This window comes from Chaetodon auriga, chromosome 19, assembly GCF_051107435.1.
Source record: "Chaetodon auriga isolate fChaAug3 chromosome 19, fChaAug3.hap1, whole genome shotgun sequence".
In the NCBI taxonomy this organism is placed as follows: Eukaryota; Metazoa; Chordata; class Actinopteri; order Chaetodontiformes; family Chaetodontidae; genus Chaetodon; species Chaetodon auriga.
Window position 1 is genome coordinate 20,008,999 of NC_135092.1, and position 25,987 is coordinate 20,034,985.

The 25,987-nt window shown below is 45.8% G+C and overlaps 2 protein-coding genes across 6 annotated transcripts in view; both read left to right on the top strand.

The window, feature by feature from the left end:
- erbin (erbb2 interacting protein) overlaps positions 1–13,372 on the top strand; it is a 47,492-nt gene extending 34,120 nt beyond the window's left edge. The window contains exons 13-27 of one of the 3 annotated variants that reach the window (XM_076757746.1): positions 118–233; positions 790–859; positions 2,402–2,501; positions 4,072–4,193; positions 4,522–4,692; positions 4,845–5,012; positions 5,114–5,231; positions 5,313–5,487; positions 5,567–7,082; positions 8,044–8,187; positions 9,709–9,765; positions 9,878–10,045; positions 10,925–11,017; positions 11,126–11,200; positions 11,307–13,372. In XM_076757746.1, coding sequence (XP_076613861.1) covers positions 118–233; positions 790–859; positions 2,402–2,501; positions 4,072–4,193; positions 4,522–4,692; positions 4,845–5,012; positions 5,114–5,231; positions 5,313–5,487; positions 5,567–7,082; positions 8,044–8,187; positions 9,709–9,765; positions 9,878–10,045; positions 10,925–11,017; positions 11,126–11,200; positions 11,307–11,414 — 3,201 coding nt within the window. In that variant the 3' untranslated portion in view covers positions 11,415–13,372. The remainder of the gene's footprint in view (positions 1–117; positions 234–789; positions 860–2,401; positions 2,502–4,071; positions 4,194–4,521; positions 4,693–4,844; positions 5,013–5,113; positions 5,232–5,312; positions 5,488–5,566; positions 7,083–8,043; positions 8,188–9,708; positions 9,766–9,877; positions 10,046–10,924; positions 11,018–11,125; positions 11,201–11,306) is intronic. The other 2 variants (XM_076757747.1, XM_076757748.1) reach the window with 2 other exon arrangements.
- Positions 13,373–15,566: 2,194 nt separating this feature from the next.
- srek1 (splicing regulatory glutamine/lysine-rich protein 1) lies at positions 15,567–25,434 on the top strand. Of its 3 annotated transcripts, XM_076757554.1 has the most exons (12): positions 15,583–15,835; positions 15,974–16,107; positions 16,813–17,894; positions 18,239–18,354; positions 18,454–18,600; positions 18,846–19,024; positions 19,114–19,244; positions 19,344–19,458; positions 19,552–19,656; positions 20,182–20,253; positions 20,388–20,502; positions 21,881–25,434. In XM_076757554.1, the coding sequence occupies exons 3-12, from the start codon at positions 17,864–17,866 to the stop codon at positions 22,031–22,033; spliced, it is 1,164 nt and encodes a 387-aa protein (XP_076613669.1). In that variant the 5' UTR covers positions 15,583–15,835; positions 15,974–16,107; positions 16,813–17,863; the 3' UTR covers positions 22,034–25,434. The 3 variants fall into 3 exon arrangements, with proteins under 3 accessions (XP_076613668.1, XP_076613669.1, XP_076613670.1); XM_076757553.1 differs by lacking the exon at positions 16,813–17,894 and having other exon boundaries at positions 15,567–15,835; XM_076757555.1 differs by lacking the exon at positions 15,583–15,835 and having other exon boundaries at positions 15,980–17,894.
- The last annotated feature ends 553 nt before the right edge of the window (positions 25,435–25,987 follow it).

Here is a 25,987-nt window from a genome sequence, read left to right on the forward strand (position 1 = left end):
TTCGCACGCTCGGGTGTGTGTGTGTGTGTTAAGCGGCGTGGCACGTCGGTCTGCCCATCTGTAACAGCTAGCTTTGCTGGCTCACGGCTCTGTGTCCTTGGTTTCTTTCCCTCACAGATGGGCAACTGGAAGAATGCGACTGTGCTGTTCCTACATTCCAACAAGCTGGAGTCTTTGCCCGAGGAGATGGGCGACATGCAGAAGCTCAAGGTCATCAACCTCAGCAACAACAAGTGAGTCTGGACCCGCAGTGTTCAAGCACATTCAGGTTCTTACCTTTGAGGACAAGACATTTTGATTTCTTCCCATGTTTATTTTGGATTATTGATAAGAGATGACTTTCTGCTGTTTTCTGATTAGATGATAAATGAAAATAAGCGAAATCCTGCAGCCTTGCAGCACTTTAATTCTTCACTATGAAATGTATAATTTGATGCAAACGTCTTACTTACACAAGCACACACGCAGTCTGAAACATCACCTGATAATTACAACATCGTGACTGAAGGATCTTAATTCTGGCCGGAGTGAGAATGGGCTTGGTTTGGAAGCTGAAGCCTGATTGAGGTTTTAATCAGGGGTCTTACATTCCTGGTGTCTGCGCTGTGCCAAATACACCAAATTATTTTGGCCGTGACCCCACAGACAAGAGAGAAATATGGTTTCCGCCTAACTTTCCTCATATTAAACTCAAACATTTGATGTACCTCACACTCTGCAGAAGCATCAGGTTTTTTTAGGTTGTTCAAGACGACTGAGCGCCTTCTGTTGTTTTTTTTTTCACTGCAGATTAAAGAATCTTCCCTACAGTTTCACTAAACTGAACCAGATGACTGCAATGTGGCTGTCTGAAAATCAGGTGAGATGGCATGTATTTCTGCATTATGCATGCATCACAGGTATAAGGCTTTCAGCAGAGGTGCCGCTGAGTTCCGAGCTGCCGGGCGGAGATGCGTTCTCCGTACGTGAAAACATTCAGACGTAAATTAATCCAGCTGGACCAAGTAGCTCACAGGAAAGGGCATTCAAGATTCAGCTCACCACTTCCAGGACATTTGATCTAAACGTGCCAAAAGCACATGCAGGTCAGACTGAGTGATAACCCCAAACTCTGCATTTTTAAAGCGTAAAAGGATCCTAATGAATGTCAGGAAACGCTATCCTCACCTTGATGCTCCTTTAACAGCGTGGTCATCGAGACAAGCCTGTCAAGAACCCTTTAAAGTGGTTTCATACAAATGTGAGTGAGAAAAGGCAGCAGAAGCACACGTGGAGAGATGAAGGTCGACATGGCCCTCGACAGAGCGCGAGATGAGCCGTCAGAGGTGGAACCGTTGGAGTCTGTTGGGCTCAGTGCAGCTTTGTGTGGGGATGGAGACGTAGAGCTGCAGGAGCGCACGGGTTCCGCTTTTCCAACTTATAAATATTTCTACATTACAGTCTGTTGGCTCTCACCGCGCTCTGAAATCAATTATTCATGCCTTTTTGCTCATTCTCGCTGGACTATTGTAAGTCTCTGTTCAAATGCCGGAACAAATTGTCACCGGAAAACTGCAGAACGCTGCAGAAGAACCGGCCGAAGAGCCCGCGTCTCCCCAGTCCTGTTAAATACAGAATAAAATGTAAAAACCTTCTTATCATTTCCACATCTCTCCACATCGATCTCCCGCTTTCTGAATTCTTAACTGACCAACGCAGGATTTCTGTGGCGATATCAGATACTGACAGCTGTTTCTGTACTGACATCCACAAATGCTGATATATCTGCAATGCGCAAGTATCTTGACAGGAAGCTGTACAGGTAGACTCCAAGGTCACGGGGCTCTGATCAGGCCCCTGTGGCTGGGGGCCCTCAGGCTCCTGACAGCCTTCATATAGACTGTTTTTTGAATCACTTCTGTTTGTACAAACAGGCCTTTTATTGATGTTTTTGTGTCGTCTCAGCGCATCAAAATTGGAATTTCCCGTGCTTGTATTAATTTGTAAAGCGCCTTGTGACTCCTTGAAGCTGCTGCACGTATATAAATAAGCTTTCACCTGCTAATCAGGAGTGCAGCACGTTTTGCGTTGGCGGGACAGAAGTGAAACCCAGCAGAGGCAGTCCGACAGCAGCAGACACAGGGGCACTGTTTGGCAGGTGTGGCGGTGTTGATGGGGCCTCGGGGACTCTGATGGAGGTTAAGCCACCTCCATGAAGGAGTGATTGACGGGAAGAGGCACCCAGGCGTGATTAAGTAGTGTCTCAGTCGCAGTGTAGCCAGTGGGCGGTTTGGTAAAGACAAGAGGACCAAACTCAGCTGGAAAGGATTGTGGGAAATGGGGGGGAGGGGGGCACATTACTTTTGACAAAGCACCGTTGATTGCAGATAGCACACTCAAACCTACTTTCTGTCTCCCACAGTCGAAGCCCCTGATCCCTCTCCAGAAGGAGGAGGATCCAGAGACGCACAAAACCGTGCTGACCAACTACATGTTCCCCCAGCAAATCAGGACCGAGGACTGTGAGTACTGTGCGTTCAGCACGGCGAAATTTCTCTTTCATTTTCTTTCCTGGTTAATGTGGCCGACCTTCAAACTGCAAGTGTGTCTGACCTGTTTCCACCAGTCAGTTCGTAGAAGCAGGGCTGGAAATGAAAGATTTCCGCTTGTTAATCAACAAGGGGGGAATGGAATCAAGTGGTTGTCTAAGCTTGTGCCTCACGGTTCATCATCAGGTCTGATTTTCAGCTGAATGTATGTTGAAGTCAGATTCTCAGGCACGGTACCGTCCTCATCCTCTGTGTTCATATTTGATGAAGACCTGGTCACCTGAGACCAAAGCTGCAGAAACACTAGTCTTCTCCTTCTTGTCAAGCATCTGTTAGTTTGGTTTGGTTTCCGGTTACACCAGACAGCTTGCACTGACCCTGTTGCATCTAAGCCTCAGAGTAATTAGTGGTTCAAGATCTGCTTGCTTCAACTACTGAAATGCTAGTGAGTCAACAGCTTGATTTTTTTTTTTTTTTTCCAACACCACCGGCGATGTCTTGCATCACCGAAAAATGCCCCCATACAAGTTTCTGTGTGTTGTTTCTGTTTGTCTGCTTTGTTTATTTTCCATAGAAATGACCTCAGACAGAGCTTTATCTGCCTCCTTGTGTTTTCCTGAGAAGCTGGAGTAAATCATTGCCTGACTGCAGTTATCATGTTTTACAACTCGTTAATATGGAGACAGCAGGTGACTCCTATCATGAGCGCCGATACTCTGACGTGGTGCATTAAGTTTCGGATGGCCAGGGGTCTTGATAGGACCTACAGTAGGTGTGTCCGGTGGCATATACGCATGTTTGTTAGTTAGCAAGCTTGTTCTAAGTATCTCTGTGTTGCTAAATTGAGGATGATGAGCGTTTTAACACAGGAAACCACACGGAATGACTCACACCTTAAAGCTTAAGTGACGCCTTTGACTAATAGAATATGTCATCTTCATACTGGGACGTATTTGCACAGCTGATAGTTCTGGTCAAGTTTCAGGTTTGATGTTTAGTCTCTGTCACTGGTTTGAAAACCAGTGGAAAGCAGGTCATGAATGCTCAAGGCTACTGCAGAGTTTCAGGAAAGCAGCATCATCAGCATCATCATCATCGTGACAACCTCAGTGGAAGTCGTTTTCAGAGTAATCATGGCTTTCTTCTCCCGTCCCAACACACAGGAGTCAAACTGGAGTAAAAGCAAAGGAGTGAGGTTGAGCTGAAGCCTTAGCTGAAGCAAATCCACTGTGAATGTTAATTTACACTTTTAGATAACTTTTGAATAGATTCTGGTGTCAGATTGAAGCAAAGTACTGTTCTTTTTATTCTTTCAAAGGCTTTTATTTAATAGCACTTTATAGAAGTGTCAGTAATTCATAAATGTGAGGTTCAGTTTGAGTTTTAAGGGTTAACTCCTGAATTTCCTCCTCAGCTCTTTCAGTTCATCGGCGCCTCGTGTTGTCTTTGCGCCACCTTGTGGTCGAAGTTAAACGCTCAAGGTGATGAAAGCCTGAATTTAAAAACTAACAAAGTGTCCTCCTGGTTTCTGCTTTTATTTCAGACATCCCCAACTCTGACTCTGAGAGCTTTAATCCAGCTCTGTGGGAGGAGCAGCGCAAGCACCGAGCTCAGGTGGCCTTCGAGTGTGACGAGGACAAAGACGAGCGGGAAACGCCCCCGAGGGTCAGTGTCAAACTGCTGTCCACATAATTCAGGAAAAGAAAATTGACTGTGGTGATATAGTTTACCAAAATTGACAATCATGGTAGTATTTTTCTGTTTCATGTGGCTGTTTTCGTGTAAAATGTGCCCCAAGTCCCATTTCCTGCTTTCACAGCAGGACCTCGGTGCTGTACTATCCATGTGAAGTGTGTCTGTTTATTGAATGGGCCTCTTTTCCCGTGTAATTCCCATTCAACACAGACATTTCACCTCTCCCAGCCCCACTTCTGTCCAAACAGCAGACCACATGATTGTAATGGTAGGTTTGTGGGTATTTGCTCTCTCCCAGGAGGGAAACCTGAAGCGCTACCCGACACCGTACCCAGACGAGCTGAAGAACATGGTGAAGACAGCCCAGTCTGTGGCTCACCGGCTGAAGGAGGACGAGTCGAGCGACGAGTCGGGGAGGGACGCAAAACCAGAGAGGAACCACATCGGCGTGCAGGACGTGGGAGTAAAGGTCAGCTTCAGCTAAATTTCGCATTTCACATGACTTTCATTTCTTGTTTGATTTAAATCGCTTTAGTTCCCCTTTAACAAATTGTGCAATCTACATGCAAGTGAAAGACAAGTTTCATTAAATGACTGACCGTCCCTGCTGTTGTTGTGCAGGTGATCGAGGCCCCCTGTCCCAACGGCATGGCATCAGACGTGGACCCCCAGGTCTCTACCAACCCGCCTGCGCCGGACTCTAAAGACACATCCGAGTCTTACAGCTCTCAGAAAGTCCCTCTCAAATCTTCAGGGGGCTCTATGATGAACCACGAGGACACGCTGGAGGTACTGCTGACGCTTAGCTCTCGAAAGGATCTCACTGAAACAAGAAATACGACATTGTGAAGTTTCAAATGCAGCTTTGAGAAATTATTGTTTGCGTTCAGGATTCTGAAGAGCTGTCTGACGAAGAAGAGGAGATGAAAATAGCGGAGATGAGACCCCCTCTCATCGAGATCTCCATCAACCAGCCCAAAGTCGTGACTTTAAGTAAGGACAAAAAAGGTAAAAGTTTCGTCTGAGTGCTTTCAGATGGGTTTGTGGTGGAGAAGACGCAGCACGCTAACTGATATTTGTGATTAACAGACGACGCGGACTCTTTGCTGGACGAGACGGTGGCCAACAGCAACCAGAACAACAGCAACTGCTCGTCTCCATCACGCATGTCTGACTCGGTGTCTCTGACCACAGACAGCAGCCAGGACAACTCTCTGTGCACCCCTGAGAGAGAGGCAAAGATGCCCTTCTTACCGAAAAGCCGGTTAGTACCATTCTTCAACCGTGAATCCTCCTCCTGCCGCTAATACAACATCTAACATATCTGTCTTTCTATGTCTTAGGCAAGAAGATGAGAACATGAACCAGCCTAAAGACACCACCCCTCTGCTCCACAATGGCAACGGCTCTGAAACGTCCCTTCAGGCTCTTCTGAAAACCCAGCAGACCCCGCCGGAGAAAATGGGTGACTACGACCTGACCATGGAAGCCAGACTGGCCTTCATTGAGAAGGGAATAAACAACGGCATGGGAGAAAACTACACAAAGTGGGACCAGATCAATATGAACGTGTCAAAGCTGCCAACCGACAACATGCTGCAGCTAGACGAGGTGGACAAAACCAAGAATGGCTCGCTAACCCAGGAGGACTTGGACGGCAAGCAGGGTTTTAGCAATGACAACATGGAGCATTTGCTGAATGGGAACCAGCAGGTCAGTGACTGCATCAATAGTTTGGGGAACAAAAGCCAAGCGGTGAGAGTAGAGACATCTGCTGCGCATGTGGCCTCGACAGGCGTCACGGCCAGCAGTGACATGTCTCTTTCTCGCAGCACAGAGGAACTGTCTCCGGAGAAAAGGTGCCATCCCCCGCAGGTGATGAAGTCTCACAGTGTCAGCAACATAGAAACGGGAGGCATGAAGCTGTACTCCTTTGAAGGGGATAGCGACTCCTACGACACAGCGGGGATGATGAGGATGGCGGGAGCCGGCCCGGGGCCAGGGGCTCAGGGCCAGAGCATCGTCAGGAGCAAGTCAGCCAGCCAGTTACTCAATGACCAGACTCTCCAGGTCCACCCTAGCTCCTCTGCGTCTTCCTCAGACCTGCTCTCCTCCTCCAAGCCCCCCGCCAGCACCAGCAGATATGCGATCTCCTCCAGCATGGGCATCCCTCCTCCTCAGTACAACATACAGTACACGAGCAGTGCCATGCCTAAAGAGGGCCTCTGGGCCCAGAGGACGCCCATGCCCCCGGAGCACCAAGGCTACCTCCCTCCTCCCCCACACTCACTCGCCAACACCAACTACTCCAACCGTAATCAGGCACCCCCCTACCCTCTACAACCCCAGCAGAGGGGGCCTCCCATGGGTCCCAAACCCTCTGGGGACATGTGGGCTATGGAGAGACTTCATTCTACTGGAGGCCAGCCTAGAAGCAGCACTCTGCACAGGCAAAGCAGCACCGCCTCCACGGCCTCCATAGGCGACCCGAGGCGCATGCAGGTGCCCGATGGGGAATACATGACATACAGGGACATTCACACCCTCGCCAGGGGGCCGCTGGCAATGAGCCAGGCCATGCAGAGGCCCCTCTCGGCTCGCACTTACAGCATCGACGTACCCGGAGCTTCCAGGCCTCTCAGCGCCAGGCCGCAGCCCCACGAGCTTCCAGAGAGGACCATGTCCGTCAGCGATTTCAACTACCAGCACGGCAGTCCCAGCAAGAGGCCCAACACCAGGGTGAAGTCGGAGCACTCGCTGCTGGATGGGTCCGGGCAGATGTCAGGAGGAGCGGGAAGGGTGCCGTCTGACTGGAGAGACCAGGTGATGCGGCACATCGAGGCCAAGAAAATGGAAAAGGTAAAAACTACCACTGTAATGTGACAAATCAAATCTGTGCTTCTGTTTTTAGAGTCCTCTGACTCATTGTTTGAGTTTCGGGGTGAAATTGCTGTTTAACTAGCGTGTTTAATGGTTAACCGATGATGTGCAGATCACACTTATGAGACCAGCAGTATGAGTGCGCTCATGCTTACAGCTCAGACAGAGCTATAAGGCCATCACAGCATCACGTGAACGAGAAGAAAATATCTGTAAAGTTTGTCTTTAACCTCTTTTTTAAAGGTCACAAACTCTCTCTTCCTGTTGGCCCTGCAGATAGTTTTGGTTTTGTTTGGCCAGGTTTTAAGATATCTGCCTCTGAGATTCCTCCCATACAGTGGGGGTGGTACTCACAGCAGCAAATATCAGCAGCAAAGTATTGTGTTGTACCTAAACCACAGAGACTCAGGTGTGCTGAAGAGCTGCAGAGCTTTCACCACGTATTTCGTCACTGCTCGGTGACATTGATTAACTGCTCTGACTCACTTCTCCCGTGGGTCTCGGCTGCAGCTGCACAAGCCGTAGAAGTTACAGTAAAAACAACACAGTGGAAATATTCATTCTGCGGTCTCATTCAGCAGATATCAACTCAGCAAATTACAGATTTTTATGCAGATGCGATGCACTTAACGCTGTCTGAAGGTGAGACTGTTGCACTGCAGCCCCGGCGGAGGCGGTCTCAAAACCTGGGCAAACAAAACCAAAACAGTCTGCATGTGTTGACCCCATTGCGGATATTTTGGGTGATCTTAACCTTTAACGTGGAGCCTACTAACCCGACTGTGTGCCCTACAGTATTTCTGATTGGCTGCATGCTTGTCTGTATATGCTGTAAACCTTTCTGTTGTGTCTCTCTATGTCATCGCTCATGTGGTGGATTGCATGGCCACCGCTGATGTGTCTGTCGGTGCTGGTTGCTCCGTGTCGTCCCTCTGTTCAGAATGCGCTGTCTCGCTCCTATAATTCCAATAATGCTCCGCTGAGCTGGTCTCACTACGGCAGCTGTAGGGATATGCATGCCAGCCAAGGGTCCCTGGTCTTTAGTGCCAGGGACGGACAGCCCTGCGGAGCTCTGGGCTTCTGTGTGAGTACCGTGAACTTGAAGTTAGCTCCTGCAGCTCATGCTAAGCCGGGGCCTCCAGTTCCTGCTAGTTTCACATCCTTTAGAAGATAAGAAATGTCTGTTTCCTCCTCTCCGCGATGTCGAGAGGCGATCACTGACCCTCAGCCGTCTTTCACTTGTCCTTTTATAGGCAAGTGAAAGCATGTCTGTCCTAACGTCTGATTTCTCACGACCACAAACCCTCCATGTCCTGGTAGACGTGACGTCCTCTTACAGCCAAACATGGATGGATTCTAACAGAGTGTTTTGTTGTTGTCGTGTAGCTCCTCTTACTTTTTCACTTGTTTAAAAGGGGCTGTTATGTTTTTGTACTACCATTCAGTCGGTTTAGGGGGTTCAACATCTGCACGACAGAATCACAGGAAGACAGAACTGAATTGAGACACTATTAAAAAATCTTCTGCAGCTACTTCCTCACAAGAATAAATGCTGCGTTCAGCATAATAAACATTGTGTGCTTCATCTCACTGGAGTAATGAAGAAGTAAAATGTCTGTGTCTTGTTACTGAGCAGTGGGATGCTTGTATGTCTGGTGACACACTTACAGCAGGTCTGTATTTACTCTGAATCCAGCGTGATGTAACAGGCTTGTTGGAGGAAATCAAGCTTTTTCAGGCCATAAAGAAACGTCTGCCTTCATGTGTGTCCAAGCCAATGATCAGATATATGAGTTTCATGGATGGTACGAAACGCCCCCTTTTAAACCTGCCAGGTTCTTTAACATCATAATCATCATCCCAGTGAGCGTCACCACCCCCCCACCCCCCCACTCTGCCACACTGACATCCTGTGATGCATCTCAGCACGTTTACATGCACACAATATTCCAGCTTTTGCTCCTATTCTGAAAAAGACAGTGTTCCCACGAAGCAGTTTGCATGAATATGCTCCAGTATTCCTGTTAACATGCATACTGCAATTAACATAATGACCTTATGTTGAGTCTTTGCATCAAAACAGGATTTTTTGGGGGGAATAACGGTGGAAAATGAGTGTGCATGTGAATGGAGCCAATGATTTTCTTCTCCTTTAACTCCGTTTTGCTCATTCTTCATCTTCACTTTTGATCACTTCAGAGTCACTTCCTAACCTCTCACTTTGTGTGTGGGAACTGTGTTTGCCGAAGGTAAGTGGGAGACGTGTGTCTAAGTGATTTAGAAAGTGGGTGTTAGAGTCTGTAGAGGAGAGTGTCTGAAGATGTCTGAGAGTGTTGTGTAACCCCTTCCCCGCTTAACATTTAAGATTCACTTTATCTCCGGCAAGCTAATATTCAGATTTACACGCCGCTTAGCGTCTGCATAGAAACTAAGCCCAGTTTAATCTCAGTTTTTAATCAGATGTGCCCCTTTCCTCTCTTCTAAAGGGGCACATCGCTGCCTGAAGTCACTACCAGACATGAAAACGTTCATGTCAGTCTCTAACTGTCTGTTAGCCTTCAGCTTTGAGCACGGTGTTAATAAGCGTCGCTTTCCTCCCTTTCAGGATGATGTGTTTGGTCCTCAAGGACAGCAGAGCTACACCCTTGACCCCCACAGAAAAGTAGGTTCAATGCATGCACACGACTTTTTAAACCTGATCTGCCAAGGTTTTCATATGATGCAGCGGAGCTTTGACGTCTTCGCGTTGACCGCCGTGTGCTCTGGTTTCCCAGGTGCCTTTGATGAACGGTCAGATGGGCCTCTCCGGTCGTCCTCAGATGAGCCAGGCGCCCATGGCCCGCCACCCGTCCAGAGAGCAGCTCATCGATTACCTGATGCTCAAAGTCTCCCATCAGCCCCAGGGGCCCCCACGCATCCCGCAGGACGCGCTGCAGCAAGAGGTGAAGGATGGCGCTGGTGTGGAATTGCTTGAAGAAACACAGAACGAGCAGAGAACTGAATTAGATTTTGAGGATATTCTTCATCAGCCCGGCTGAAGTTTGATCAAAGGAGTCGTTTCAGATTTGGGGAAAACCGCTTTAAGCAGCCAGTTAGCAGTTAGCTTAGCATACAGAGTGGAAACAGGAACCAATACCCTAAAAGACAAGGTGCAGGATTCTTCCTGGAGTCACAGCTGGTTGGCTGGAAACCCCACAGTTAAAAAAAGCCTTTTTCAGTCTAACTTCTGGTTTGTACTCAGCTGTGATGTTTCACAAGTCCACAACAACAGAACTGTTCCAGTTCAAAGTCTGAGTCTCGTCGAGCAGTCGGGAGCTGATGTGAGGATCCGCCGGTCGTCTCAGCAGCTGAGAGCTCCTGAGGCGATCGGCCGGTCAGTGTCCTCCGTGGTCGTTCCAGGGTGAGCTCTGATGTCTCCACCATGGCATCTTGATATATGATACGATTCCTCAAACTCCCAAGTGCGCAGTCAGAGAAAGGCTGTTTATTCTGCACATGAAGTCATGTAAGACCACAGATCTTCATTGAGGTTTCCACTTTTTATTATTAGTGGGCTTTAGAAATGTTAAGTCTTCATGCTAAGCTAAGCTAAGCTAAGCTAAGCACCTGCTGGCTGTAGCTCCATATTTAAAAGACAGCTATGAAAGCGGCATGAGTCAGTGAATTTCAAGTCTTCGACAGCAGAGCGAACAAGCCCGTTTAAAATCACCTGCTCTCTCACCTCCTGCTGTGGTTTTGACAGACTAATACAGGAACGTAGAGTAATTAATAGCCACTGACTGTGCATAAATGGCTAATGAAAGTGTGTGGGTGTGTTTCAGATCCGAGTCAAAGTGGAGAAGAATCCAGAGCTGGGTTTCAGTATATCAGGAGGAGTGGGAGGCCGCGGGAACCCCTTTCGTCCAGATGACAACGCAAGTTTTTTTTAATTAATATTTGTATTAAATTGTGCTCTGACATCCAGTAAACTTAGCAGCTGTTTGTATATGTAATGATTTTTTTTCCATTTAATATAATTTCAGGGTATATTTGTGACAAGGGTTCAACCTGAGGGGCCGGCGTCCAAGGTTCTTCAGCCCGGAGATAAAATTATCCAGGTATTATCCTGCTCCCTGTTTAAAACATCCCAAAGCTCTTCTTCCTTTAAAGGCTTATTGGGATTTTTCTCCATGTTCACTAAAAAAAAAATGTCTTTCCTCGCAGGCAAATGGATACAGCTTTGTGAATATCGATCACGGGAACGCAGTGTCCCTCCTGAAGACATTTCCAACCACTGTGGATTTGACTATCATAAGAGACGTGCAAGCATAGACTCAACTGACCTCTGCAAGGGGGGATGGGAGGAGAGAGACGAACAGAGAAATTTACGTTGACTCATATTTTTATACACAGAGGAGACTGATCTGTTGATACCTGTTGGGACTATTTATAGTAGAGATCTTCATAGCCTTGATTAAACGGGGAAAACCACTGAATGTAGTGGATCAAAGCGAGACGGCGGCAAACCTCTGCAAGTACGAGTCCTCAAAAGGCCATCACTGTGGTATATATATTTTTATACAGAAGAAGCTGGAGATCGACCTGCTCTGAAGCAAATAATTACTGTGGTCTCTGTACAGATCATCCTTTTTTTTTTTTTTTTAAGTCCAAAATCTCATAAGTCCTTCACCGTGAATTGGGTTTTATTTCTGCGGATTGACGTGAGCTGACCACTAGGGGGCAGGGCTCCCTAGCTTCTGTTATCCAGTTTGCCTTTTTCTTTTCTTATTTAAGATGTTGAAACCGTCTTCTGGTCATGTGATCTGATGTGGAGGACAATGTTATGTGCTTTTCATGTGGAAACGAATGTAGATCAAGGAGGTGTTTGGGGGGTTTTTTTGTTTTTGTTTTTTTCTTGGAGAGAGATTTTTTTGGTTTCTCTTCCTGCAAAATCCAAGCGTTGAGAGGAGGAAATCATCCACTCCTGCTTCCATCAAACCCGTGAAGACCCTCCAGCTCGCGGACACCATTCTGTCCTCCGACATATCGTCACGGCTCATCATATCACCTCAGCGGCTGTGTGGGAAACATCCTTCGCAGCACAAACAGCTTCTCAGACGTCGAAGAAACGCAGTCTGCATGTGATCATTTAAAGAGACTCGAAAGTGGAAAAGGAAATTCAAATATTTGGGAGACGGGCGAGGAGAGTTTGCTCAGCCTTAATCTGTTTTGCCAGTCAGAAGCTGTTTAAAGCAAAAGTTTGACTTTTTGGGAAATTTGCCTCTTTGCATCCAGGTGGCTTGAGAGGACCGAAGCGCTAGCAGCTAGCTTAAACTAGCACATATGCTGGCTAATGTTGAATTGTCTTTTTTTTTTTTTTTACTTATTAAACAAATAAGCTCTAACATATTCATTAGTAAAATTTTGAGGTGCTGTAAGTTGGATTTTATTACCTTTGGACAGATCAGCTAGTTAGCCACGTCCCCGTGTCTCCAGTCTCTGTGCTAAGCTAAGCTAGCTGACAGCTAACAGAAAGCTGCTAGCGTGGCAGCTGTCGATCGGCTCCCTTCCCAAAATGTCAAACCTGTTCCTTTAAGCAGAGAAATAAATGGCGGTTATGCTAACTAACCAAAGCAAGTTTAGACATTTGGACAGAAAGAAAAAGCAGGAGACGATTTCAGCAAGATGCGAACACGAACATGTCAACGTTTCACTCATGTTTTATTTTGTAAGGGCTTCATCTTTCAGGCGGCCGTCGGAGGCGTCGTGTTTGTGTTGTCGGGTTTCAACATCTTGCAGTTTTATTTTTTACATGGGAGAAGACCACAGTTTGCCTTTTTTTTGTGTGTGTCTATACAGATGTTTTATCGTGCTTTTTACGCATCACTTTTTTTTTTTTTTCCTTTGCTGTACAGAGAGTCGAGTTGGGAGAAGCGACTTGTCAAGTGCCATAAGACCTTGAACTGTTTGAACAGGGGAGGACCTTTGACCCCGGAGCCCAAGCAATATTCACATATTCACAACCCTCTGAGTACATCTGCAGCATAACGGCTTAAAAGCAATATTTAAAGCCTTTATTTTCGTTCAGAACATCAGAAAGAATTTTTAAAAAAACAAAACAAAAACACAACCTTTTAGTAATCCCTGATGATTTTACATGATTTTTTATATTGTCGACAGAATCTTTTTTTGTAATGAAATAGCACAGGAAATATACACGATAGTGCTAAAACAAAACAAAAAAAATACTAATAAAAAAAAAAAAGATCTCTGCATTGTGTAAAAGTGAATGTTGGTGTCACTTTGCCCGAAGCTTCTTACTGTTTGTTGCTTAGATTCGCCATAATGACGAGCATCTGTGCAGAAGTAATCAGATTACACTGTCGAGTCGAGTCGAAGCTGCGTCTCAGAACATTCCTGGTGTGGTCAGAAGGAAGCGCCTCGCGTCCTCTGCTGATGTTCACGTGTAAATAACTCCTCAGCGAGACGTATTTCCAGAAGAAACGGAAGTGATGAAAGTCAGCCGCGAGTTCAAAGAGCACGTGAAAGCGTTTCAGCCAATGGCATTCCCTCCACCTGTTTACGGCAGGTCGTGTCACCTGCTGCGCTCCTCCTCCACGTAGTTAACCTGTAGTTTGTGCATTTTGAACCAAAATGAAAACACTGTGGTGATTAACAGAATTAAACGTCCCTTTAAATCTAATAATAGTAGGCATACTGTTTTTTAAAGGTAGCTGCACCCTTAAGTCTTTTAAAACTGAATCTAAAATTTTATTCTCAAACGACGAAACGATCCCAAATTTCTCACAGAACACGTCGTATTCCTCACAGATGAATTCTTGTTTTTTATTATTTGCCTTCATTTTGTGCTGATTTTCTGTTGACTTTTTAAACATTTCGGGGGTAACGGTCACTTTATATTCATGGAAAACAAACACAGACATCGTAGACAATCTTGGGAGATAAAACGTCACATTTTCTTCATCCATGTCGGTTTCTCATGCTCTCGTATTCTTATTTATTTAGCAGTCATCTGTGGTTTTTAGACCTTACTAATCAAATTGTAAATACTCTAAAACAACTGAGAAAGAATTAATAATGGCATTAGTGACTTGCGATTGTAAAACCAGCAATAAATTGCAATGCAGAGGCACCCGTTTTAATGTATAGCTAGTATTTCTAAGGTTTCTCTGGAAACAGCCACAGTGAGATGATGATTGATATGCATTTATCCAACATTCCAGATTTTGTACATAATTACCTGTTTCTGAAGTAACCTGTGGAAAATAAAACTAATGCTCTTTAACAAGGATTCTGTGGTCTTTATTTCATCCTCTGGGCTTCTTTTCGACCAGGCAATGAATAAGGGCACGAGCGGACAGTCCTCGCTGGTGCATCACGGTGCTGTGTGCAAACATGAATCTCAACCTGAAGGACTGCACGTGTCGATATCACCAGCAGTGCTTGTACGTTTTCTCAGCCTCGTGCTGCTGAAGGCCTCTCACACACACTCTGCTGCAGGCAGCGTGATGGTTTCTGATCCGGACGGCAGCTCCGTCGAGCACTGAGCTTCTTCTGTTCTCTGAAATCTCCTGATTTCTGCCAAAAACTGTTGGTTTCCATGAAAACGATGCACAATTTTTAATGCGTTTTTTGACATTTTGGGAAACTAGCATGAGACTGCTGAATGCTGTGAGCTGGTCTTCAGATCCGTTGCCGCCAGATAAACCTTTCTCTTTGTAACATGGCTGTACTGTGGCGCCACCCTCTGGACAAACTTGACATGTTTTAATTTTTTCTTTTTCCACCCTCCAAATGTTGGTTTTTGTGTGTAATCCTCATTTCTCACATGGCTGCTGTGTCCATAGACCTTTAGGTTAATTGCATGTGTGGAGGAAGCATCGTCTTTGTTTGTCGTACAAACTCAAGTAATGCTTGTAAAGTGTAATTTGCAGAATAAGCCTCATAAATCATGCATACAGCAGGTAGAGTACAGATTAATTCTAAATTTAGCCTGAAAAGACTCCCTCTGATATTTGTGTAGGTCGAAAGGAGTTGTGTGTCTTTAAACTATCAATTCTTTGGAGCTTCATGCACCTGTGTGTATTTTATCAACTAGTTATTATCTTGGTAGTTAAGGTGTGAAACAGTCAAATTTATCTGACCCCTTTGTGGTACTGTGCAACTCACAGTTCTGTTTCCTGAGGGTTTTCTAACCCCCTAAAAAAAAATCTGTTAGAATTCAGCTCCTCATTTGATTTACCACAAACATGTGGGATAAGCTACCATAGTGTGTAAAGATGTAAATATTCATGAACAGGAGGGTGTGAGGGTCAAAAAGTACCTCAAAGCCGTACTTAAGTACATCTCTTGAGTAAATGTACTTACTTTCTGCTCTAAAAACGCGCTTCGGCTCTGCACCCTGAGTCGTAATGTGCTGGTCCGCCCTGTAGGGGGCGGTAGTGCACCTCAACGTCTATTGTCAGCTTACAAAAAAAACAAGAAGAAGCCACTGAAACCTCTCTCTCCGCCCGCTTAGATACAGTGTCGAGCGGGGCGAAAGAGAAATAAATATTGTATAAATACCACATTTATAGATTGTCTACGTATTTATCAGTTTGCACAATGAGCGGGATACCGGGGACTGCTGTCGTCCAGGTCACCAACCTGTCCTCGGCCGTGAGCAGCGAGCAGATGCGCACTCTGTTCGGTTTCCTGGGAGACATCGAGGAGCTGCGGCTCTACCCGCCCGAGTAAGAGCCTCCTTCCCCGGCATTGTTAGCTAGGCGACACCGCGGATGTGCGGCCTGTCCGCGGTCCATTTAAACATAAAATTACGAAGTAACGGGTGTAGTACATAACTAACCTGCCTCTTTCTGCTTCTTCCACAGCAATGCCCCTCTGTCTTTCTCGTCCAAAGTGTGTTATATAAAGTACCGAGACCCCTCCAGTGTTGGTGTCGCGCAGCATCTCACCAATACAGTTTTTGTTGACAGAGCTTTGATAGTAGTGCCATGTGCGGAAGGTGAGTGCAACCAGAGAAATGAAAATTAAATGTCTGAATTGTCTCACTGGACTTGCTGTGGCCTCCTCTCCTTGAATCCAACCGTTTTGGTGTTTTGCTTGTATTCTGGGTTTGTTTGTTTTTTAATTCACGTGGAAAATTGGCAAGTTGTGCCATTGGCTAGTTCTTGATTTTAGCCACTTCTGTCACTAACACCTGACACAGGTGACCGGATGTATCACCCCACTAAAACCCCAGTTAGCTAATTTCTCATAGCGCCCAGTCAAGGTTTCTGTTCGGTGTCACACGGTGGTTTGTTTTTTTTTTTTTGTTTTTTTTTTAGACATTAGAGCTACGTTGAATGTTTCTGAAGCTGCAAATCACTGCATTATTTAGGTCACTGTAAACACTGGATGCTCTGGAACTAGTCGTGTGTTTTCCATTACAAAACTGTCATTAATGTTACTTGTTTCATGGAAATTACAAAATAAGTCCATGGCATCACAGCTAACTTAATCCCTTTTCTCTCTCTTTCATTTTTTGGTGCTCCTTTTCTTTGAACCCCCTCCCCCCTTTTGGTGCCACTGTTGTTCCCTTGTGTACAGTCAAAAATGATGTCACCTCTAACTTGATGCTTTTTGTCCACGTGACTTGGTGCTGGATGGCTACTGAGTTTATTAATTTGGTTTTGTATGTTTTTTCTGTGTGATTATGTGTGCATATCAGATGACTAGACTGGCCCAGCTGTTACACTACACTAGCCTGAGTCAGGCATTGTTTTCCAAGCCACTATCCCCGATCGGGCCAACGCAGCCTTCAAGGGGGAATGTGACCAGGAGAATAGCCCGCTGAACCTTCCAAGATGGACACCTTGTCTCTTTTTATTTATTTTTCTTTTCTTTTGGTTTGTTTCCTTTCATACTTTCCCATGTTGTCCACTTTCTACTGTCTCTATCTAGAAACTACAGTATTGCTTATCTCTAGCGTTGTGTTTATATTTGTTATTTTGGTTTGTTGTTTTGATTATTGTCCAACCCCCACCCCCCTCTCTCTTTCTGCTACAGCTGCAGCTTGTGTGTGATTGAATTCTGTCCAGGTTGCTACGGCATACCGGTGGGATGTGTTTCACACATGGGATGCTAGGAGGATCACTAACACTTTACTCTGTTGTCACCTACTCCTGTTGACATAGTGAGGGGCTAGACAGTATGAAAGTGAGACCCACCAAGAAAACTCATTTAAATTCCACACGCACTTTAACATCTGTGCTGAAATCTGTTGTAAAAGGCAACACGTAGGAGTTTTCCCTCATATTACTACATGACAGCTCTGATATGGATGTTTAGTGTTTATTTATCCTCCATTCAACATCACTTTCTCTCCTCACTTGGAAATTCGTGACATGCATTAATGCTCTGCGTCGTTTGTTTTGACATATATTATTCTAGAAGAACTCTTCGTGCCACACAGACGCTAATTCATGCTCAGTGCCTGAATATGTAGTTATTTTGTCTCTTGTTAGTCTTAATGTAGCCCTCTTCTCCAGCAGGAGAGGCTGATTTTAATCCAGAGAGGAATGAGCACGACTCCTAATTGGTTGTTTTTGTAGCTAAGTCTTGGCTAACATTTCCTACAGTTCTTAAAATTGTTGTTCTTTTCTGTATCTGATGTCCTGTGTGCTATTAGTGATGCAGCCATTGGGGTTGTCTTGTGTTGCACACCTTTCCAACACTGCGAAACGATCGCCCCACGGAAAAGCGCCCATGCTTGATATCGTATGGTTCATGACCAATATGTTTCCAGTACAGGTGACCCATGCATCAAAGTGTTGACTCATTCTCTGCATTATGTTTTTTTTTTTCTTTTTTGATCTATGAAAAGAGACCAAGGACAAAATCAATCTTCTTTTGTCTGAGAAAAAGTTAAGATTTCTGTCATTGAAAATGATAATTCAGAATAATTTAATAGAAGCAAAGTAAGGATGCTCGGTCTCCAGTTTACCAAGAGTAGACAGTAGAGCACATGTAGGCTGTATGGGGAAGTGTATGCTCTCTTTCTCTCTAGAATACAGTGGGCTAATTGTGCAGACATAGAGGAGACAGAGAAAAGAGCCCCTCTATTGCCTTCACTAATATCTGCTTCTGTCCTGCAGGGAAAATCCCAGAGGAGGCCAAGGCCTTGTCACTTTTGGCTCCTGCCACCCCAGTACCCAGTCTGATTCCTGGTGGGGGACTGCTCCCAATCCCTACTCCAGCTCCACTTCAGAATGTGAGTCAGCATCTCTTGTGCTACAAGATCTGTTGTCTTTTAGTCCACTCCAGCTAAAACCTGAGTGTGTGTGTGTGTGTGTGTGTGTTTCACCCGCAGCTGAACCTTCCCATAGTGAATCGGTTGTCAGCTGGTCTGGACGCCACAGCATCCGTGCACTCCCAGCCCCCCCTCATGGGAAACGTGGATCCCTCAAAAATCGATGAGATCAGGAGGACAGTCTATGTCGGGAACTTGAACTCGCAGGTAAGAGAAACACATCAGACCTGATTAATATTCACAGCAGCGGCAGCAGCAGCAGCAGCCGCAGCAGCGCACATGAGACTCAAAATAAACCACGGTGCCCCTGTTCACTGCTGCAAAGGTCATCCAGTACTCACACCCACACTGATTCAACATCCAGAGAATGAAGAGAAGTCACAGCTGGAGCCGGTTTTAACTGATTGAACGGCGCAGGGAGAATCAAAGCTTTACATTCTGTCTCCCCGCAGACCACCACTGCAGAGCAGCTGCTGGAGTTCTTCAAGCAGGTGGGAGACGTGAAGTTCGTGCGAATGGCCGGAGATGAGACTCAGCCCACACGGTTCGCCTTCGTGGAGTTTGTGGAGCAGGAGTCCGTCGCCCGAGCCCTGACCTTCAATGGAGTCATGTTCGGAGACAGACCCCTGAAGTACGTTTTGTTTGGTCAAAGATGCGCAGTGCATTTATTCACTGTGAATTGTTCTCAAAGGAACACATTTGTCATGTTCTGTCTTTCAGGGTTAATCATTCCAACAACGCCATCGTAAAACCTCCGGAGCTGACGCCACAGGCTGCTGCTAAGGAGCTAGAAAGTGTGATGAAGAGGGTGAGGGAGGCCCAGTCCACCATCGCCGCTGCTATAGAGCCAGGTACAAGGTTTTGATCTGCTGCATCGAGGTTGATAAAATCAGGAAGTTGAGTTGCGTCTGATGCTGAGACTCCTGCTCTCTCGCTCTCTCTCTCTCTAGCGGACACAAAGAAGCGTTCCCCCAGCCGGACTCGAAGGGCACGGCGGTCACGCTCGCGGTCACGCTCCCGTTCACACTCAAAGACGCGCAGGAAAAGGTCCGGATCGAAACACAGGTGCCGAGCTAACACTTTCACACTCGTCGCCTCATGCTGTGATCACATGACCGTGTCCAGTCAGTGACATTTCGTTTCCTCCCGTTGGAGCAGACCGCCGCAGAGGTTGTGGCCGAGAGGCAACTCCCACAGTTCCCGAGGCGGCCACAAGAGGCGCTCTCGCTCCAGAGACAGGAGACACAGTCGAAGTCGCTCAAGGTACGTTGGGATCGAACAGCATCTGCTGCCGTAGTTTAAGATATTTCAGACCTGGAATAATCAGACTGTATTCTCAGGAAAGCCAAACCTGATCTGCCGTCGTTATCCTTGTTATCCCTGCTCTCGTCAGCAGGGGGCACCACGTACCTGCTGAGAGTAGTAGCTGCCTGTTGTTCTGCATTTGGCACCACGGGGACAGAATCTTCTAAACTTGAGGGGATGTCGCTTAATATTCGAAATCTGAGCGTTTGTTGATGTGCAGAAAAAGAAATATTCAAAATTTACAGTCTATAAATGCGACAGGTTGTTTGAAGTAGTTTGTGTGGTGATCCAGCAGAGGGCGCTCTAAAGATTCACAGCTTGGCCCACTGCATGCTCTGCTGACCTGTGAGTAAAGGAAGCTAGTGATGGAGGACAGTAACGAGCAAAGGCGTCCTGACATCACAGCACGAGAGAAGCAGCGAAAAAAACTGATGAAGATAGTTTGTAAAAAATCACATAATCCAGTTAATGTGCCGTCCTCAGGGGCTACAGGAGGAGGAGTAAGGATCGGTCCAAGAGCCCTCGGAGGAAAGCCAGGTCGCCCTCACCGAGAAGGTAAATCCATCAGGTCTCATCGTCCAAATCAGGTTGGAGAAGTTCTGGATGTTCCTGATGCTCTGAGGTTTGTCCTCTGACTTCGAGGTTGTTCTCGGTTTTTGCTGACTTTTTTTTGCATCTCCTTCTTTCAGAGCTAAGAAAGACAAGAAGAGGGAGCGCAGCAGGGAAAGAAAGGAGCGCTCAGTATCGAGGAAGAGGAGCCGCAAGGACGAGGACAGGATAAAGAGCAAGACCAGGCCAGTGAAGGTAAACAGCTCACAGCTCCAGCAGCGCTGACCCTGTTTTGACCCTCCACGAACTGACGGGTGCAGTTTTTCCTTAATTTCCCTGAGCAGCCATCGTCTGGTTTAATTATCAAACGTTACTACATTTTCACCACTGAACTCACCCGCTGCACCCCCCACCCCCTCACTCCCTTCATGGCTTCCCTTACTGCTAACAGCCCGATGCTACGGCGCTCTGCAGAGGTCAGCTCCACTGATCAATTCTCTGCGGTGATCGATCTGCGATTAACAGCTCTGGACCAACTTTCCAAATCAAACAAAGAAATGTTGATTCCCCGTGGGCTCATTTGCTTTCTTTCCCAGAGTTTGATGACAGGATCAATATTTTTTTTTTTAATGTCTGTACAGTAAATATGAAGCTAGAGCCAGTAGGGGAGTTAGCTTAGCTTAGCATGAAGACTTTAGACAGCGGGATCAGCTGGTCTGGATCTGTCCAGAGGTAAAGAATATGTGCAGGAAGTGCAGAAATAAGTTACTTTCAGACCAAGCCAGGCTAGCTGTCTCCCCTGGTTCCAGTCTTTATGCTAAGCTAAGCTAAGCGTCTGCTTGTTGTGGCGCCATGTTTAGCGTACAGATATGAAAGTGGTATCAATCATCTCATCTGTGCTTTGATTTTTATTCAGAAACCTTCTGCACGCCTTTGTTTGGTTGGCCACAGATACTGAGTGGAATGACTGAGGCTGCACGGCGCTCAGATTTATGTCAGAGGAATCAGATTTGGCTGTTTGGGGTTTTTCTTGCTTTCAGTTCAGCGCCACGTTAAACTCCTACATCAGCCTAACCCTTTCAAGACTCGCGCATTAGTGCCTTTCTTCGTCATCTGTGATGTTAAAGCATCAGATTTCCAGAGTTGGAGAAAATAATAATGGTTTTGCTGTGTTAGAGATATCGAGATCAAAGGTGGCGCACTTCAAACTTAATGTGCTTCGTCTTTGCTGTGGATAACGATCAGAAAAACGAATGTTCTCCGCAGAAGCCGCTGTAGTCTGTACAGTCACATCCATCCGTTCTTCTCCAGTTTGCCCTTGCGTGGCTGGTTTTGGGATCCTTCTGTGTGATTTGGCTGCTGTGATGCTATAATTTTCCATTTGGGACTGATTATCTGTCTGTCTTTGGTCCAGGTCGGACACTAATGACTTGCCGTCATAATCAAACTGCCCGAGAGGCTTAAAGGTCCATCTGAACCTGGAAGAATTAGACCAGTTTCAGTCTCACTGTCCTCATAAAACACCAGTAACAGACTCCCATCTGCACGCCATCGCTTGTATTATCCAGCTCGTCTCTTCCGCCTCGTCATCATTTGCGCCGACCAGGTTTGACTGTTGCTCATTCGATTTCAGGTGGAAAGGGACTACGACAGAGAGGGAAAGGACGACTTCGACAGCGACAGAGAAGACTCGGTCACGCTCAGCGAGGACGTGATGTCCTCGCCCTGCGCCCAGCACAACGGCAGCTACAAGAGTCACAGCGAGGAGGACGCATGCACTAAGTGACTGTGACGACGCTGTGGACGCTAACCCTCCACCAAACGATCATCGCGTGCGTATCCCCACACGACCACCTGATAACCACTTAAACAGCGTGTTTTCCTCGCCGTCGTCTCTCGTTGTACAGCCTGATTTTTACACATGGATCCATTCAACTCAGCGTCCCACCGTCGTGACAGCAGAGGAAGCCCCACCTTTCCTTTCCTGTGAAGCTTTGTATTCTGGGACGTTCAGGGGACGCTCATCGTGTAACAGCGCAACATTAAAAGGCTCACAAACTGCCATGAAGTATAATCAGTGTCTCAGCAAAAACTGGACTGTGAAACCTTCCCGAACACACTGCTCGTTGCAGGCTGTCTGTCGTACTGATTGCATAATATTATCCAGGCGTTATCGTGTCCTGTGTGCGTTCATCACCTGAACACCTTCCTGTTCTTCTTCCTGTTTAAATACTAAACCTGCATCCACCTGCCCCAGCAGACGAGAAAAATGTGCAGGCCTGAAGCAGCTGCAGAGCTTTTGAGACTCCTCCCGGTGCTCCACCCTTCACTAAGCCCCTCCTCCCAACAGCAACTGACCAATGGTAGCTCAGTAAATAAAACTAAGAGCGGACAGGCCTGTCCTACAGTTTGGCATCTTTTTGTGTAGTTGTCAAAAACCTAAAAAAACAACAGCAGCACACTTAACTGAACTTCATCTGCGCTAATGTGAGCTGCTAATGTTAGCATGTGTGGCTAACTAGCTTACTAACCACAGCGTCACATCCAGAGGCAGTGGGCATGTTGTTAGCTTTCTGCGCTATCTTGTGGAGTTAGAGGTTATATTAGGCAAATACCTGTTCAGGAGCAACACATCTACTGACTCTGGATCAGTCTGTGAGCCAAGATGCAAGCCAGGATCTTCCAGAAATTAGTCGTGATAGCAGCTAGCAAGTTTGTTTTGGCTCCAGCAGCTCCAGCCAAACGTCCTTCAGATGGCATTACATTTGTCACACTTGTGGCTAATTCTCCAAATCCTTATATCCTTATAATCCTTAAACATATTTAAGACCCTTTTGCAGGGTTCTCAGCTGCAGACGGACTCCTCAGCTCACTCATGGAGTTAAAGCATTCGCTAATCTGCCGGCGAGCGTCGTCGGCTTCACCTTCAAAATCCATGATCATCACCCAGAAATGAGACGCCTGCTCTTCTTTACTTCTGTGAGGAATCACAGACCTCATGTTTCAAAAATTACTGCTAATCCGCCACCGTTACCAGTGTAGACGCCGTATGTGCAGAATGGAAAGCATGGAGGAGGGCGGGGCTTAGCGACAGGTCCATTAGAAGCCAGGTGTTATTTGTAGCTCTGTCCCAGGTTATGTGGATATGACCTGATGAGACAAGTCCTAAAGCTCTCTCTCATTCCTCCAGCGCCGTCTTGGCCTCAGACTTCAGTAATCTGAAAGCTTTTCACGCCTCAACAATGATCAGTATTTACGTCGTACTGTATATTCCTTAAAACATGTTTTTATTGAAGTATTGCAGTAGCGATATGCAGCAACTGTCTGCATCAACGGTAATGACACTTAAAGGCACAAAAACACAATAAAAGGCTTAAACTGGCAGCTACTCTGAGCTGCGATGCATTTCAAGCTCGGCACGTTTTGTCAATGCAAATATTACAGTTTGAGGAATATTACTGCAGTACATGCTGACTTTTCTGTAATGTCCATCTGGTTCTGTGTGGCTGCTCATGATAAAGTAACATCAGTTTTAGTGGAAACTGAGTGAACCACCAGGAAAAAACATGCATAGTTAGAGTCTGACCCAGGCCATTAGCATCAATCTAGGGTTAGCATTTGCTGCACCGCTCAGCTAAGAAAGTCCCAGTCAAAGCTAGATTCTTACCAGTTCATCCAGACACTTCTATGAGCCAGCTGAAATGCTCTTGTAGGACATTTCGCACGTCATTGCTGACGCCTGGGGAGTAAAAATATAGCTCTCCTCTCTGACTGACGTCTCGTGGGCTGGAACTGTTGTCACTTTCACTCCTCTGCTGCTCTGCCCTCGGCCAGGCTCTGACAGCAACTCCCCATATTCAGTTTGCAAAACAAAGGGCGCTTTTCACGTTGAAGACACGTTCCTCCATCACAGAATTAAGTTTAACAACACGAGTGTACGGGTGAAAGAGAAATGCAGGATTTCCGCTGTTGCTAAAATGCTAATTTGTGTGGCGTTTATATGAAACCACCGGGTCTGTGAAGTGTCCTTCATGTCCTGTTTTGCACCATTTTTCTCCATCGTCTGGGAGCTGTGGTGTCCTGCAAAGCGTACGGTGTTGATTTTATGACTTGTGCTGTAATTATGAGAATTACATTCTGTTGTTTCTGTGAATATATTTTAGTTAAGAAAAAAAAGATCCGCGTCTCATTCGGTCAACATGAATGCGTCGTTTTCCTCGCCGTCGTTCTCTGGGTGTACATTTACTTGCTTTTTTTTTTTATATGTCAGATTACGAGTAGTCGCAACATGATCACGATGTTCCTTTTTCTGTTGTTGTGATGCTGTGAGATAAAATACTGTTTTATAGATACAATACAGGCCTATACTGTAAAAACGCTGGTGGTGTGCAGAACGTCTGTCGGCTCTTTTTGCTGAAGAAACCGAGATGCAAACAAAGGTCACGGTGTCGCAGGACAGCGAGCTGCTCGCGAGCGCAGAAGGGTCAAAAAGTGCCTAGACTAAGATTGTACAGAATATTCTAATAAAACGTGGAGACTTATTGACAGATGCAACCTGAATTTATTGTTAATGAAGTTTAATAGCTGAAACTAATGAGATGTTATATTAAAGTATTGTCAGTTGTCTTTAGTGATTAATAGCAGAGTAGACTGATCATTGATGGGACTTCAGTGGATTTGTTTTATAACATGTTTTTTTCAGTATTGTCACAGATGTTCATGCATTTTTGGCCCCAGATTGACATTTTTTTTTAAGTGTCTGATGGTTTGTCACGTTTTAAAAGGTTTACTTCAAAAGGGAGACTTAAAAACTTGGACTGTTTTGCCAAATTCCTCCTCTGTGGCTTTTACAAACCTCATTTGATTGTATTTTCTTTCCTTTTCCTGCTTTTTTTTCTGTACACAAAGCTTCAGTTTGAAGTGGTGAACTTATGATAAAGTTTAGGAAAAAGCATTTCCAAAACAGCTGACAGTATGAATAATTTTATTTTTGATATCCACTGTGTCGGGTATACGCTGTAGAGACCACTGGCGGTCAGCTGCTGGGGGGCTTGATATCTGTGTTTGGGACTCGATGTAAAGGTTTGGTAACACTGTTTTTGAAGAGCTACGTTTGTGATCATCCTCGATTTGAAACTAACATCTGATCCGTTTCCAAAAACGCTCAATAAAGAGACATTTCATTCAGGTGTTTGGCTTCACTGTGTTTTGGCCTTTCGTCCTCACACAAATGCAGGTTTAGGTCACTGAAAATGAGGTTTTTGGGAAAGTACTTACAAGGTGAAGATACTCAAAAACTAACAAGTACAGAAAACAGTGGAGAAAGTGGAACATGCCTTTGCCATAGTAGTAATTTAGAGGTCAGACCTGTAGTTTCAGGTAGCCTACCGTGAGGGTGAGGGTTATACTGCTTTCAGCTCCTAAACTCCTCATCATTTAGGACCTCATCTGGCTTCTATAATTCAGCCAAATTTCAGTGTTTTGGCACGATTGATTGAACGATCATCTTATTTTTCTGTCCTGCATGAATTTAGAAAAAAAAGAAAGAATAAAGAAACTGGCTCAGATCACTATTAGCATTTAGTTAAAGCATGAATGTGCTAAAGTCACAAACTGTATAGCGTAGCGGCTAGCAGTAAGCTAACATGACTGTAGACTCTTGTTCTGAATCATTTCTGGATGTTGGTGTAACAAAACAGGAAATAGGATGATAATTGTGAGCACAGTCGAATAAATATGA